Source organism: Myotis nattereri (genome assembly GCF_964212035.1).
Source record: "Myotis nattereri genome assembly, chromosome: 12".
In the NCBI taxonomy this organism is placed as follows: Eukaryota; Metazoa; Chordata; class Mammalia; order Chiroptera; family Vespertilionidae; genus Myotis; species Myotis nattereri.
The window spans coordinates 56,717,033-56,730,601 of record NC_138087.1 but is presented as its reverse complement, the minus strand read 5'-3'; the positions used below and the strand labels follow the sequence as shown (position 1 = coordinate 56,730,601).

Here is a 13,569-nt window from a genome sequence, read left to right as displayed (position 1 = left end):
TCACAAAATGTGAGTGACCCACACGGGGGGGGGGGGGGGGGGGGCAGAGGGGGGAGTGGCGGCGGGCGGAGGTTGGCTTCATTGATTGGTGCTCTTATAACTTAAACAGTTGGGAGAAAACTGACTGAGGCAGCACTGTGTGTTCTCATGGCAGAGAGGACGCCTGGGCCATGTAGAAGTGACTCTAGGAAAGGTGCCCTATGGGAGCAGTGCCTGGGGACACCCCGCAGGTCACAGGAACAGTGCAAGAGAAGATCAGGACCATAGCGAATCAGTAATAATAATGAAACTAGCACTTACATATAGTAGTTATTTGTGCCACTAAGCACTTTGGGATCGGGGTGAAGGGGGTAATAGTTGTATTAGGATATAATTCACATACCATACAGTTCAGTGGCTTTCAATATATTCACAGAGTTATGCAGCCATCACCATAGTCAATTCTGGAACAGTTGTAATTACCCCCAAAGGAAACCCTACATCCCTCAGCCATCAGTCCCAGTCTCCACCTCCCTCCAACTCTAGGCACCACCAGTCTACTTTCTATCTCTGAAGACCTGCCTATTCTGGAGAGTTTCTACAAATGGAATCGTACAGCATGTGGTCCCTGCTGTCTGGCCTCTTGCACTTAGAACCGTTCAGGTTTCAGCCATGTGCAGTAATCACTTTACTTGCAGAAGCTGTTTAAACTTACAGCAACCCGAGCGAGCGAGCGAGCTACTATTGTTACTAATGTTACTCATTTAGGAAGCGAGGGAACCGAGGACGAGGGCAGGAAAGTGGAGTGACTGGCTCACGGCCGCACAGTGAGTGACAGGCCAGGATTCAGGCCCAGCACTCCGGCCCCATGCCGTGGCCTGAAGCCTCCTTTTCTAAATCAGTGATTTTTTAAAACTACATCTTTATTTTCATGAAATCTTGATGCTATAAACAAAATCTAATATACAAAGCAGGTAAAAGCTGAGTTGGGTCAGGGGTTGGAGTCTGGGTTCCCCTCAGCCCTTCCCAGTCAGCCATGAGGCACTCCCATGAAATCCTAGGGCACTGACTGAGAAACGCTGTCTGGGGCCTCGTTTTCTCCAGCTGTAAAATGAGCTCAGTGATGCCTACGCTTCCTGCCTGCAGGGCTGTCAGGCAGCAGTGTTTCAGAGGTCAGCAGGGCTGCAGGGCAGAGCTGCACAGTCTGGCTCTCCCAGAGCCTCTGGCCAGGAAGGGATGGCCTGGCATTCCTTGGAGCCCTGTGGCTGCTCTATCCTCAGCTCACCCAGATTTCTCTAAAGTGTGGAAACAAGACCGATCTGTTCTTATACCCAACAAGTTCAAGGAGTTTCTGGTTCCTGCCACCTACTAGATCTTTATCTCTTCAAACCCGTTTGCCTGTCCCTCAGCCTGGGCCCCAGAAGAAAGATGCTAAGTCATTCAGCTTGTCCTCCAAGCCCTACCTGTCCCCTCCTCTGGGATCCTATGCCACGTCCGTATTTTTCACACCTTAGTCTCAAAAGAATTGGGGATAGCTTATTAAAATGCGTATCTGGGGAAAGAAAATGACTTATTAGGGTTAGAAAATTTAGGTAAGATCCTTCAGAGTAGCCAAGGGTGGGCAGCAAATGTGGCTCTGAGCTTCTCAGCAGCCATGCAAAGAGGGAGATACAAGTGGTTAGCTTATTCCCAGGGTCCACAAGGATAAACACGTATTTTCTTGGAAGAAGCAAAGCCTTTTCTGGCACTGAGGGCTGAGGAGAAATTCTGCTGGGGCCTCAAAACCGGCAAGATGTGTCTGTGCCATGTAAACAAGATCCTCAAGGTCCCTTAACCATATAATCAGGCCATTAAATGTCCCTGGTTGCCAACTGATGGCAGAGCCCTAAAGCAAAGGCTGGGGACAGGGCAGGACAAGGCGGCTTGAGTGAGTGGATTTGATTTAAGAATAAAATTTGGTTCTGGTCGGCAGTGGTTTTCAGTAAAGACCCAGGTAGTCAATATCTGAGGCTTTGTGGGACATGTGGTCTCTGTTGCAAGTACTTAGTTCTGCCCTTATAAAGTGAAACCAGCACAGACAGTGCCCAAATGAAGGGGTGTGGTTGTGTCCCAATAAAACTTTATTTACAAAAGCAGGCTGTGAGCTAGATTTGGCCTGTGGGCCATCAGTTGCTAACCCTGGCTGTAGAGGAAATAAAAGGACTATGCAGCCTCGAGGGAAATATGTCTCCTAACTTAGCTTATAGTAAGAATCAAAGAAGAGTTTGAGCTGCTCTCTGGGGAAAGAATGCAGAGTACAGATATTCCTATCAAGAGACAGGTCTTTGATAGAGGTGGAATCCTGACAAAAAACAAGACATTCCTTCAGGGCTTGTGACTGAGGGGATGACCACCTGGCAAACATAGCCCGTGCAGGTGGGGATCTGAGAGGATGGGCTGGTGACCAGGCCAGCACAGTGTAAATAATGTTTATTAGTCCAGCCCTGTACAGGCTGCATCAACATCACCTAGGAATTAGAAATGCAGATTCGCAAGCCCCACCGAGGCCTGATGAATGAAGAGCTCAGGGTGTAGGGTCCCACAGTCTGCATTTTACCAAGCCTTCCAGGTGCTTCTGCAGCAAGTTCATTTGAGAACTGCCAAGGCCCCGGTCATAACCTCTGTGTTTCTCCTCTTGATCAGGGAAAGATCCAGGGGAGACTCTGAAGCCTGCACCCAAATCCTCTCTGACTGCCAATCTCATTCAGAAAGCCAAACGCCAGAACAACACCTTCCCGTTCTTTGCTGAGGGACTCACACGGAACCGAACTGCCCAGGAGAGAGCCTTGGTCTTGGAGCAACAGGTTCTGATGCTTACCAAGGAGTTAAAGTCTCAGAAGGTGAGCTCTGCCCCAGGCTCCAGGAGACCTCTGGGTGTAGGCCAAACTGTGGGTGGTTGAAAATACTGGCTGTTGATTACTCAGGGACATGGTGTCACTCAAACAGAAAGCCGCTAAGGGCAGGGTCTCTGGAGGCCTACTTTAATAATTGCCTCTCAGGCCCCTCCTGAAGGACTGTGCATGGTCTGCCCCCACACCCGAAGAGGGACAGTGTAGAGGAGAGTGACCTGGATGCAGGGTCCTGGGAGGTGCCACCAAAGGAACCCGGGATCTTCACCAGGCAGCCGGTAACTGGGCAGGATCTCTGAAGGACTGTCACAGGACAGAGGGAGCAGGCAGGTCCTTTGGCCCTGGGGCTGAGTCAGGCCCAACAGGGAACAATAGCAGGGAGGAAGATTTAGGTTTAATAGAGAGAGAAGTTAATGACAGCAGTTAAAAAAAGAAAGCTGCATGTTCATTGTAAAAAACAAATCACATGTATACGCAGACATGATAATCATTAAAAAGCCTACAACCCAGAGGGTAGATCGTGTTCCCACCCAGGGCTACCTCGGGAAGCAGTGAGGGTCCCGTGGCAGGAGGGCAAGGGCAGCTGCAGCACTGGCAGCAGCCTCTCTAGCTAGAGCAGTGCCTGATCCCTGGACCAGCACAGCTTAAGTCCCAAACCCAAACCCAAGCCTGGGTTTGAAAAGAAATCTGGACTGTAAAGACCACTTCTCCTTTCACCATATCCTACCCTTATTCTAGGAAATCTGGGTAGCCTCCCTTGACTTTGGCCAGTCCTTCTAAGGCATTACGAATTGTCAGATGAAGCTGAGAGGCCCTGGGACACCGAGATTTCACTTAGGTTTGCCCCTAACAGCTCTGCAGCTATGGAGGACCGACCATTCTTCCGTAAATGAAGGCGAGGTCTTAGAGATTAGTAAGGGCCACCCAGGCTGAGGGCAATTCCCCTGCAGTCTGAGTGAAAATGTCAGGAGGAAGTTGCTCAAGCATTAAAGAATTAGACTTTGTTACTGGTTCACTTGCCAGCAAACCTCATTCCTGTTCTTGAGTAGGTAGTGGGAGGAGAGCAAGTCTTGTGGGTTAGCTTTTGACCCACAATATGAATGGATTTGCATGCTCTCTGACCCATCTCACAAATGCTCTTTGGTCCAGTGCCGTGGTCGGCAAACTGCAGCTCGCGAGCCACATGCAGCTCTTTGGCCCCTTGAGTGTGGCTCTTCCACAAAATACCACGTGTGGGTGCGCATATAGTGCGATTGAAACTTCGTGGCCCATGCACAGAAGTCGGGTTTTCGGCCTGGGCGAGTCTATTTTGAAGAAGTACTGTTGATATTTGGCTCTGTTGCCTAATGAGTTTGCCAACCACTGATCTAGTGAGTAATTCAGAGCACAGGCATTTAAATAAGAGGGTGAAGATCCCAATTCAAGCCCTGAGCAAGTCTCTTAACCTCTACAGCCTCAGTTTCCTCCTATATAAATGGAGTAATAGCCATGTTTCCTGGAGAGGCCTGTGTCCAGATTCAAAAAGCCTGACTGATGCCTGGCCAGCAGTTGCCCAGCAGATTCGGACTTTGATTATTTTGACTACTGCTAGCATTCCCTGCCTTTTTTGTTGATTCCTTCTGGCCTTTGAAGAGATGACACACACACCTGAGGGGCTCTGAGAAGAACGCTCCTGAAGAGTTCTGGGAATCAGACCTGAGCTGTTGCGGGCTTCCAGGAATGTGCTTGTGGGGCATAGCAGTGAGGATGGAGGGCCGGCCTTCATTCACGCTAGGCAGGGGGATCCCCAGCCCTGCCAACTCTGGGGTTTCACCTCCAGCCCAGACACCAAAACCAAAGAGGGGAAGGAGAAAAGGAGACCAACTCTTGGCTCAGAGGGGGCGGAGGAGGCTGGCACAACCTTGGGATGCTGAGCCCTAGGGACTCAGAAATGCAGGTTGGAGAGCAGCTCTCCATCTCACCCTCCCAGTCCAGTCCTTCAGCTGGGAAAATAGCTCCCTGGGCCTCAGGGCCCACATCTACCAGATGCCCCTCCCATGGCCCTTCAGTGGGAAGGCACTATCTTTCTACCTGAGGCTACAGGGGACATGGGAGCTGGGGTCGTGCTCTAGCCCAGACAGCCAGGTGGCCATTGCCAGTAACTTTAGTGATCCTTTACAAATTTGTATCTCAAATTCTGTCGGATCTATGGAGGGCCCTGGTCTTTTTCTCCAGGTTCAGGACTGTCATCACAGGCTGCCTCCTCCATGTTCTCATGGTACAGCCCAGTATCAGACACAACTGCTCTTCAGAAAAAATGGCATGAACTTTCTGGGCCTCCCTGTGTCATATTAAACCACAGGGTGACTCCAATACCCATTAAGTCATTATCTACCCCAGGCCCCTGCAATGCTGGCCCCACAGAGATTTGGACTCAAGAAGATAGTAAGTACCAGATGGCTGCTCGGCCAGGTGACTCTGGCTCGGTGCCCTTGGAGGCGGCAGGATTGTACCCAGCCTGAAGGCCGTCTGCTCTGGCAGGTGGAAGGCTGTTGTTTGTGGTGCTGTTCACCATCTGTTGGCTGCTGGGAATGAGGGACTCCTCCCGGGTCCTGCCTGGGGCCCTGTAGAGCCAACCTAACTCACGCAGGATGACTTGGTGAAGGCATGTACTTCGTTTAGGGAACAGTGGGGGCAAAGAGCAACACATTATTTCCCTAGAGCCCCAGCCAGATTTCAGAGTACACTCCCACTGTACAGGATGCAGACGTTAGCGTGCACTCCACATGTTACCTGTTCACCATCAATAGACACTGGGTGGGTTGTTAAAACCTCTTGGGTATTGTTAATAATATTGCCATGAACATGGGTTATTTCCATTTTTAAAGAAATTGAGCCGAAACCGGTTTGGCTCAGTGGATAGAGCGTCGGCCTGCGGACTGAAGGGTCCCAGGTTCGATTCCGGTCAAGGGCATGTACCTGGGTTGCGGGCATATCCCCAGTAGGAGATGTGCAGGAGGCAGCTGATCGATGTTTCTCTCTCATCGATGTTTCTAACTCTCTATCTCTCTTCCTTCCTCTCTGTAAAAAATCAATAAAATATATTTTTTAAAAAATCAATAAAATATATTGGAAGAAAAAAAAGAAATTGAAAGAAGCATTTCAATGTAAAATTCATGAACAACTCATCATAAAGAAGTGAGGGATCCTGGATTAGGAGTTGGGAGCACTCTCTCATAGTGTGCTTTTCCACTTGTGGAGATATACCACGTCCCTTTAGTCCTCTGCCTTCTCCTTTCTTCAGTCTCTATTTGGCCCCATCCCCCACCCCTTCCTTTCTCCCTATCTCGCTGTGGGGCAGGGATTCTGGGGTGGGAGGAGAACCTCCTGGGCTGTTGTCTTGGTCTTGGATTCTGAGAGCCAGATGTGGGGAGGAGAGACAGCTAAATGTAATGAAATGGGCTTCAGAGTTTACTCTCCCAAAACCTTGGGGGGGCGGGGAGGGGAGCGTATACCCACCTGATTCTGAGCCTCAGGGAAGTCTGAACTGTGGTCTGTTGGTATTTCACAGGCAGTTACCAAGGTGATCTCCAAATCTCAGCTGAACCAGAAAATGATTGGGCTTCTCAGTTTATCCTGGAGCCACAGGAATGTTAATCTCTCTCAGCAGGGCCCTGGGAAGTGATTTCTTCATTCCTGACATTCTGGTTTGGTTTGCAACCCTCCCCCACTTCCTGCAACACCCAAGCTCCTCACCTGCTCTTTCATTCAGCTAGGACTTTGCTTGAGCTGTTGATTCAGTTGTCTGGAACAGCGGTCGCCAACCGGTGGTCTGTGAGGTCCAAAAGATTGGCAACCGCTGGTTTAAGGAAACCTTTGGAGCAGCGGTTGCCAGCTGGTGGTTCGTGGACCACTGGTGGTCCATGAGGTCTGAAAATTTGGCGACTGGTGGTCTGGAAAGCCTTCCCAGCCATCATCTCCCACCTGCTGACCCTCATCTCCCTCCTGCTGCTTGGCCATCTCTGGCCCTTTCCATTCTTTAAACTGATCTGCCTTTCTGTAGAAGGTGCTGATCTCCCCACCGCCACCCCAAGCAGAAGTCATTGCTCTCTGCTCTGGGCCCCCACAAACACCTTGTTTCCCACTGTTGCAGGAAATCGCTCTATTAGTGGTTCACCTTCCCTTCCACCTGCTAGGCCCCTTCTGAGCCCCAGCAGTTGGCCCAGGGCTTTCTACTCAGTGGGTGCTTGATGAAGGTTGGATGGAAGAGAGAAGCAGAGAAGGGACAGTCACTAGTACTGAGGTGTCAGAAGATGCACACTAATTTTGTCTTGTCATTAACTTATTACATAAAATCATGATTTGGGGCAGTTCTCCAAAATAGAATAGTTCTTAGCCAAGAAAAAAAAAATTAAGGGCTTTAACATAGACAGTTACCACCTGGGAGCTCAGCATGTCCCCACCTATTGCTAGTGGAAGTGGGCTTCTTGCAATGTCACGAGAACATGAAATTTCTGAGACTTGCACAGGAGAATGAGTGGCATTTATTTGCACTCATTAAACCCCTGAGTTTCCAAAGTCTCCTCTCCTCCGTCCACCATGGAAAAAGTGTAGCTGTGTCCTTAGCAGAGCTAGGATTAAAGCTGTTGCCCAAAGTCTCTGTCCCACATTTGCACAGTCCACTCCAGCATCAGGCTAGCCCAGTGGTCGGCAAACTGCGGCTCGACAAACCACGGCCTGCGAGCCACATGTGACTCTTTGGCCCCTTGAGTGGCTCTTCCACAAAATACCAACTTCTACACATGGGCCACGAAGTTTCAATCGCACTGTACGTGCGCGCCTGCACGTGGTATTTTGTGGAGGAGCCACACTCAAAGGGCCAAAGAGCCACATGTGTTTTGCGAGCCGCGGATTGCCGATTACGGGACTAGCCTAACTTGTGTTCCAGCTGCAGTCCATCAGTCCATTGCGTATGTGATCCACATACCCAGGACCATGCAGCTTCTAGGAACACGGGTAAATGCAGGGAAACGGAGCAAAACCAGAGGAAGAAGAGAGAATTCCTTTGGGGATTTTAACCTCAGATTTTGAGTCTGCAGCAGCCCCACCCCCTCTGGCCAGTGATCTGTGTTCAGTGATCTGTGTTCCAGGTTAGACTGACAGGCTCCTTCCCTGGGTCACCTGACGTTACTGCCTGTGCGTCCATCTCCCCCAGTGGTTTTCAGGGAATGAACCGGTGGTTCCCTGGGGAGTGTGAAATCACAGCTTCCTGGTGAAACTGCCCAGATGGCCATGCTTATAGTGTCTGGCCTTCCCTTTGCTCCTTTCCTACTATTAATAACTAGCTAATTACAACAGTGTCTGATACGTGTCTCCAGGAAACTGTGTTTTTCCAGATGAGGCTGACACGGAGCACAGCATTGGCCTAAAGACCCTCCCTACAAGGTTCACGAGGTTCGAGGTTCATGGGGTGCTGGTGGCTGGGCTGCCTGGCTTCTGATCATCTGATCCTGGCCCTGAATGAATCCACACCGTGCTTTGGGGCAAGAGAAGTCCTAGGGAGGGTGAAGGCTCCCAGTCATGGGGAGCCAGGCCGAGCTTGAGTTTCCATGTGAATCACACGCTTCTCCGAGGAGTAAATCGAGGTCTGTTGCTCTCTAGCGCTCCCTTGCTCCAGCCTTGCAGGCATCGCTTGGTGGACTTCGGGAGCTGGGCACGAATGGAATGAATGAGGCTTTCTGTGTGTGGCTTAGGTGAGTTTTGCCGATGTGTCTCCTCTCTATTGCTATCTCAGCTCATAGCAACAGCTTGGGTGCTCTATTCAGAAGGATTTTGAGGCCTCAACTCGGCTTAGCAGGAAGGAGTATTGAGGTTATTACACCTGCCACAGGAGTGAGAGGAGGGAAGAGCAGTGCCCGTGTGCCACGGCACCCCTGCTGTCATTACTGACCAAGCAACAGGCCTCGGAGTCTGGATAATTTGGGATTAAATTCCACTCTGCTCTGCTGGGCCTCAGTGTGTTCATCTCTGAAATAGGTGTTACTCAGGATATGGGCTCAGCTGCTGTAACAAAGAAGCCTCAGAGTACTATGGCCTAAACCCATGGTCGGCAAACTGTGGCTCGCGAGCCACATGCGGCTCTTTGGCCCCTTGAGTGTGGCTCTTCCTAAGCCTTAGGAATATCCTAATTAAGTTAATAACAATGTACCTACCTATATAGTTTAAGTTTAAAAAATTTGGCTCTCGAAAGAAATTTCAATCGTACTGTTGATATTTGGCTCTGTTGACTAATGAGTTTGCCAACCACTGGCCTAAACCAATTTGGAAGTTTATTTCTCTCTCACATTCTCATGGAAGAGCCCAGAGGTAAGTGAGCAATTCTGAGCTGGTAGGGCAACGTTGCCATCCTCCACATGCAACTTCTGCTGGGAGCCCCACATGGCTGCTGTAGTTCTTGCCTTTTCCCAGCCAGAAGAAAGGGGAACTGGACCAGAGAGCATAGGTGTAGTGGTTTCAAAGGTATCTATGACCCAGAGCTGCCCACACCCGGTAGAGGTTGAATTGTCACTTGGTCACACCCAGCTGTAAGCTTAGCTGGGAAATGTAGTCTTGAACTGAGAAACCACGTGTCAAGTTAAAACTCTTGAGTGGAAAAAGAGAGAATGGGGGCTGAGATGAGATGACCAAGAGGGTGATGCTGGCCACCACCTGGGGCCGTGAGGAGAGCTGGTGAGAACACATGCTTCACCTCTGGCGCCTAGTAGTCCTTCCCTGTGTTCACAGGCGCTTTGTTTCCCTGTCCAGGAGCTGGTGAGGATCCTGCACAAAGCTCTGGAGGCCGCACAGCAGGAGAAGAGGGCAACCAGCGCGTACCTGGCAGCGGCAGAGGACAAGGACCGGCTGGAGCTGGTGCGGCACAAAGTGCGGCAGATCGCAGAGCTGAGCAGGCGGGTGGAGGCCCTGGAACAGGAGCGGGAGAGCCTGGCACAGGCGGCGAGCCTGCACGAGCAGCAGGTGCAGGAGCTGCAGCAGCACGTGCAGCTGCTCATGGACAAGAACCAGGCCAAACAGCAGGTCATCTGCAAGCTGTCTGAGAAGGTCACCCAGGACTTCATACAGCCCCCTAACCCACTCCTTGTGCCTCCAGACGCTGCCAACAGGGACTTCCTGAGCCAACAGGAAAAGATGGAGCATCTGAAGGTAGGGCCATGCCCTCCAGGCCCAGCAATAACCCTTACTGCTGGAATGTTCATATTTGACATAGGTGTTGGTGGAAATATTGCTACATATTTCCTGACCTTCTTAACCAGAAGGCCCAATGCAATTTGATCTTTTCATGGCGTCCTAGGCTGAAAAGGAAAGGTATTTCTAGCTTAGCAAATTAGGAAGAGCCCAAGATGGATCAGAACTCCTGAGGACTAGACCACCTATACACCTGGGGCCTGGCCTGGTCAGATTCCTTGGGTGTCACGCTGATGCCCTGGGGAGCCTCCATGGTTCCAGGGCGGCCCTCCCCCGGCAGTCCTGCACACAGAACAGGTGACCTGTGGCTGGTGTGAGCTGCTCACAAAGGCACTCATCCCTGCACCTATGCCACATGCTTCACCTGCATCCCTTCATTCAGTCCCCTGACCAGCCCTGTGACGCTGTCACTCATGCGCTCCATGTGCTGAGGCAGTGGGGGAATTGGAACTGGGTTGGAGCACACGTTTCTGACTAGTCTGTCTGCTCTTCTGCCGTCTAGCTTTGCCTCCTCTAGCTACTGCCTCCCCCTTGCCCAGGCTGTGGCCCTCACCAGGGAAAGGCTGCCCCAGCCCATAGGCTCCAGCTGTAGCACGGGAGGCAGGAACTTTATTTTAGTCATTAATGGGCTGCTGCGTCCTCTCTAGAGGGTAGTGACAAGAGCTGCCAAACAGTTGGAGGCCTGAGGCTTGGGGTAGGTGCTCACAGTCCCACTGTTCCTGAAGGCAGCCAGACAACCAGCCAGGCCTGCCCCAAACCCTGCCACTCGCAGCCACACACGTATACATATGTATAACGGGGAATTCCTGTGCTGCTGCACCAGAGAACTATTTGTAGGGAGCAGGAGAGAAATCCAGGTGCTTTTTTGAGGGGGCAGATGAGAGAAATGGACTCACTGCATGCTTCCCGCCTGCCCCAGAGAGCTGCCTGGAAGCCTGGACTCACCTAGATAGACTGGGTGTGCCTCTGAATCTGCATGTGCAGGAATTTATCAGCAAGCCCAGACGCGAGGAGCCTCTGGTTATGATTCACATCAACCAGACTTGTATTTGTAGCTGATCCTCAGAGGCCCAGCATCTTGTGCTAGGAAGACTTGCATGTCTAGAGTTCTTAGCTGCCATTTTCTTGCTTGCCCTGTGATTGAGAACAGCCAACTTTAAGAAAATGCCCCCTTATTGTTGAAGCTGTTTGATAGTAGAATCATCAACCTTGAATATCAGAGCTGGAAGGACTCAAAAATCTAGTCTGCTCCCCTCCCCACCCCCGCCCCCACCCCCATTTCTGGCAGAGACAGCGAGTCCTGGAGAGGTGAAGGGACTGGTCCAGGATCACGCAGCACAAGCAGCAGAGTCACAGCTAGATCCCAGGTCTCCCCACACCCAATCCACTGCCTTCCCCACTAGCACCCTAGTCTACACAGCATTCCCCAAAGAAATGTCCCAGGTTCCTGATCCCTGTGAACGCAGGCAGGCAGACTCCTTCCTCCGCTCTGTCCCCTGTCCCCTCTCTCCACTTGTGTCTTCTTCCTTTGCTTCACTGGTGACTGTCATGTGGCTTTTCTCTCCTCTGAGATCTCTCTTTTCTCCCTGCAGTTCTAAGCCAAGAAGAACACTCCAGGGAAGGGCGATGAGCTGAATGGGAACACTCCACCCCACACCCACAGCTGTTCCAGGGGTGCTCAACCCTGCCCTCCCTCTCTACCCGACGCAGCATGTCCCTGGGCCTGGGATGAGGAAAGAGGGATGAGAACAGGAGGCAGGACCAGGTGGTGGTGCAGAGCACACTCCAGCAGCAGACTCCAGTGCCCTTTCACCCCGCAGTAACTTTCGGTTCCTATGGTGGACCGAACACAGCTGGGTTTGCCCTGCCTCCCTCCGTCCCATCTGCATGACTGAGGAGATCTTACCTCTCTCTGCTTGTTTCCTCATCTGTAAAGGGAGAATGTTAGCACTTCAATACTTAGCCCACAGCGCTGTGGTCAAGATGAAATCATGTGCAATAATGAACGTGGGGAGAATGGGCCTGGCACTTAGTAGGAACTCAGGTGGCTGGCGGTTCTTCTCTCTTGCCTGGAGTCTTGTTCATTTTCCCAGGCACTTGGGAAGGATCCACAGTAGCAGCAGCCAGAGATCTCTCAGCAGGTGGAAGGGAGTGCAGTGGGTACAAGTCACCCTCAGAGAGGTGAGAACTCCAAGAGGGAGATGGCACGTGCACTGCACTTGCCCCATGCCATCCTTGCATCAAAGGGTCTCAGGTCTGATTCCCAGCCAAGGGCACATACCTGGGTTGCAGGTTCGATCCCTGGCCCCAATCAGGGTGCGTGCAGGAGGCAACCAATTGCTGTGTCTCTCACATTGATGTTTCTCTGTCTCTCCCTCCCTCTCTTCCACTCTCTCTAAAAATCAATGGAAAAATATCCTCGGTGAAGATTAACAAAAGATAAAAATAAAAGAAAGGGTGAGTAACTTGTCCCAGGCTCAGTAGTGAAGGCAGGATTTGTATCCAAGCAGTGTGGCCCTGGAGTCCATGTCCTGACCGCCAGGCAGCACTGAACTCGGGCAGCACCTGCGTCATTGACACGTTGTTGTCATACCACCGTCTAGGAGAGGTCAGACCAACCCGTGTGCATTCAGCCAGAAGAATACCAAGGACTGCCTTGAAGGGTAGGACTAGACTTTTGATTTCCAGGTGGATTCCAGTGGGGAGGGAGCCAAGTGCAATGGTTAGGCTTTAGAATCAGACAGACCTGGGCTCAGTCACACGCTGCCTCGTACCAACTCTGTGACCTCGGGCAACCAACTCCTCCTTTCAGAGCCTCGGAGACCTCATCTGTGCTATTTTCTGTTTTTCTGTTAATCCTCACCTGAGGATATTTTTCCATTGATTTTTAGGGAGTGTGGAAGAGATAGGGAAAGATAGAGAGAAACACATTATTGGTTGCCTCCTGCATGAGCTCTGACCAGGGCCCAGGCAGGGGAAGAGCCTACAGCCAAGGTACATGCCCTTGACTGGAATCGAACCCGGGACCCTTTGGTTTCCAAAACAATACTCTACCCACTGAGAGAAACCGGCTAGGACTGTGCTATTTTCTGAGCTGCTGGGGGGATTATATGAGATAACGTGTTCAGTGTCGGGGTGGGGAGGTGATGGCGCAGGGAGCCTGCCATAGCCTGTGTTCATGAGTCTCTGACTCTCTAGACCAGCAGTTCTCAACCTGTGGGCCGCGACCCCTTCGGGGGTTGAACGACCCTTTCACAGGGGTCGCCTAAGACCATTGGAAAACATATATATAATAACATATTGTTTTTGTGATTAATCACTATGCTTTCATTATGTTCAATTTGTAACAATGAAAATACATCCTGCATATCAGATATTTACATTATAATTCATAACAGTAGCAAAATTACAGTTATGAAGTAGCAACGAAAATAATTTTATGGTTGGGGGTCACCACAACATGAGGAACTGTATTAAAGGG

General features: G+C 51.0%; 1 protein-coding gene across 2 annotated transcripts in view; it reads left to right on the top strand.

Moving 5' to 3' along the window:
* Positions 1–13,569, top strand: part of TBC1D2 (TBC1 domain family member 2) — a 43,141-nt gene that overhangs the window by 17,400 nt on the left and 12,172 nt on the right. For both annotated transcript variants that reach the window (XM_081103806.1, XM_081103807.1), the window contains exons 5-6: positions 2,662–2,858; positions 9,651–10,046. In XM_081103806.1, the coding sequence (XP_080959932.1) occupies positions 2,662–2,858; positions 9,651–10,046 (593 nt within the window). The remainder of the gene's footprint in view (positions 1–2,661; positions 2,859–9,650; positions 10,047–13,569) is intronic.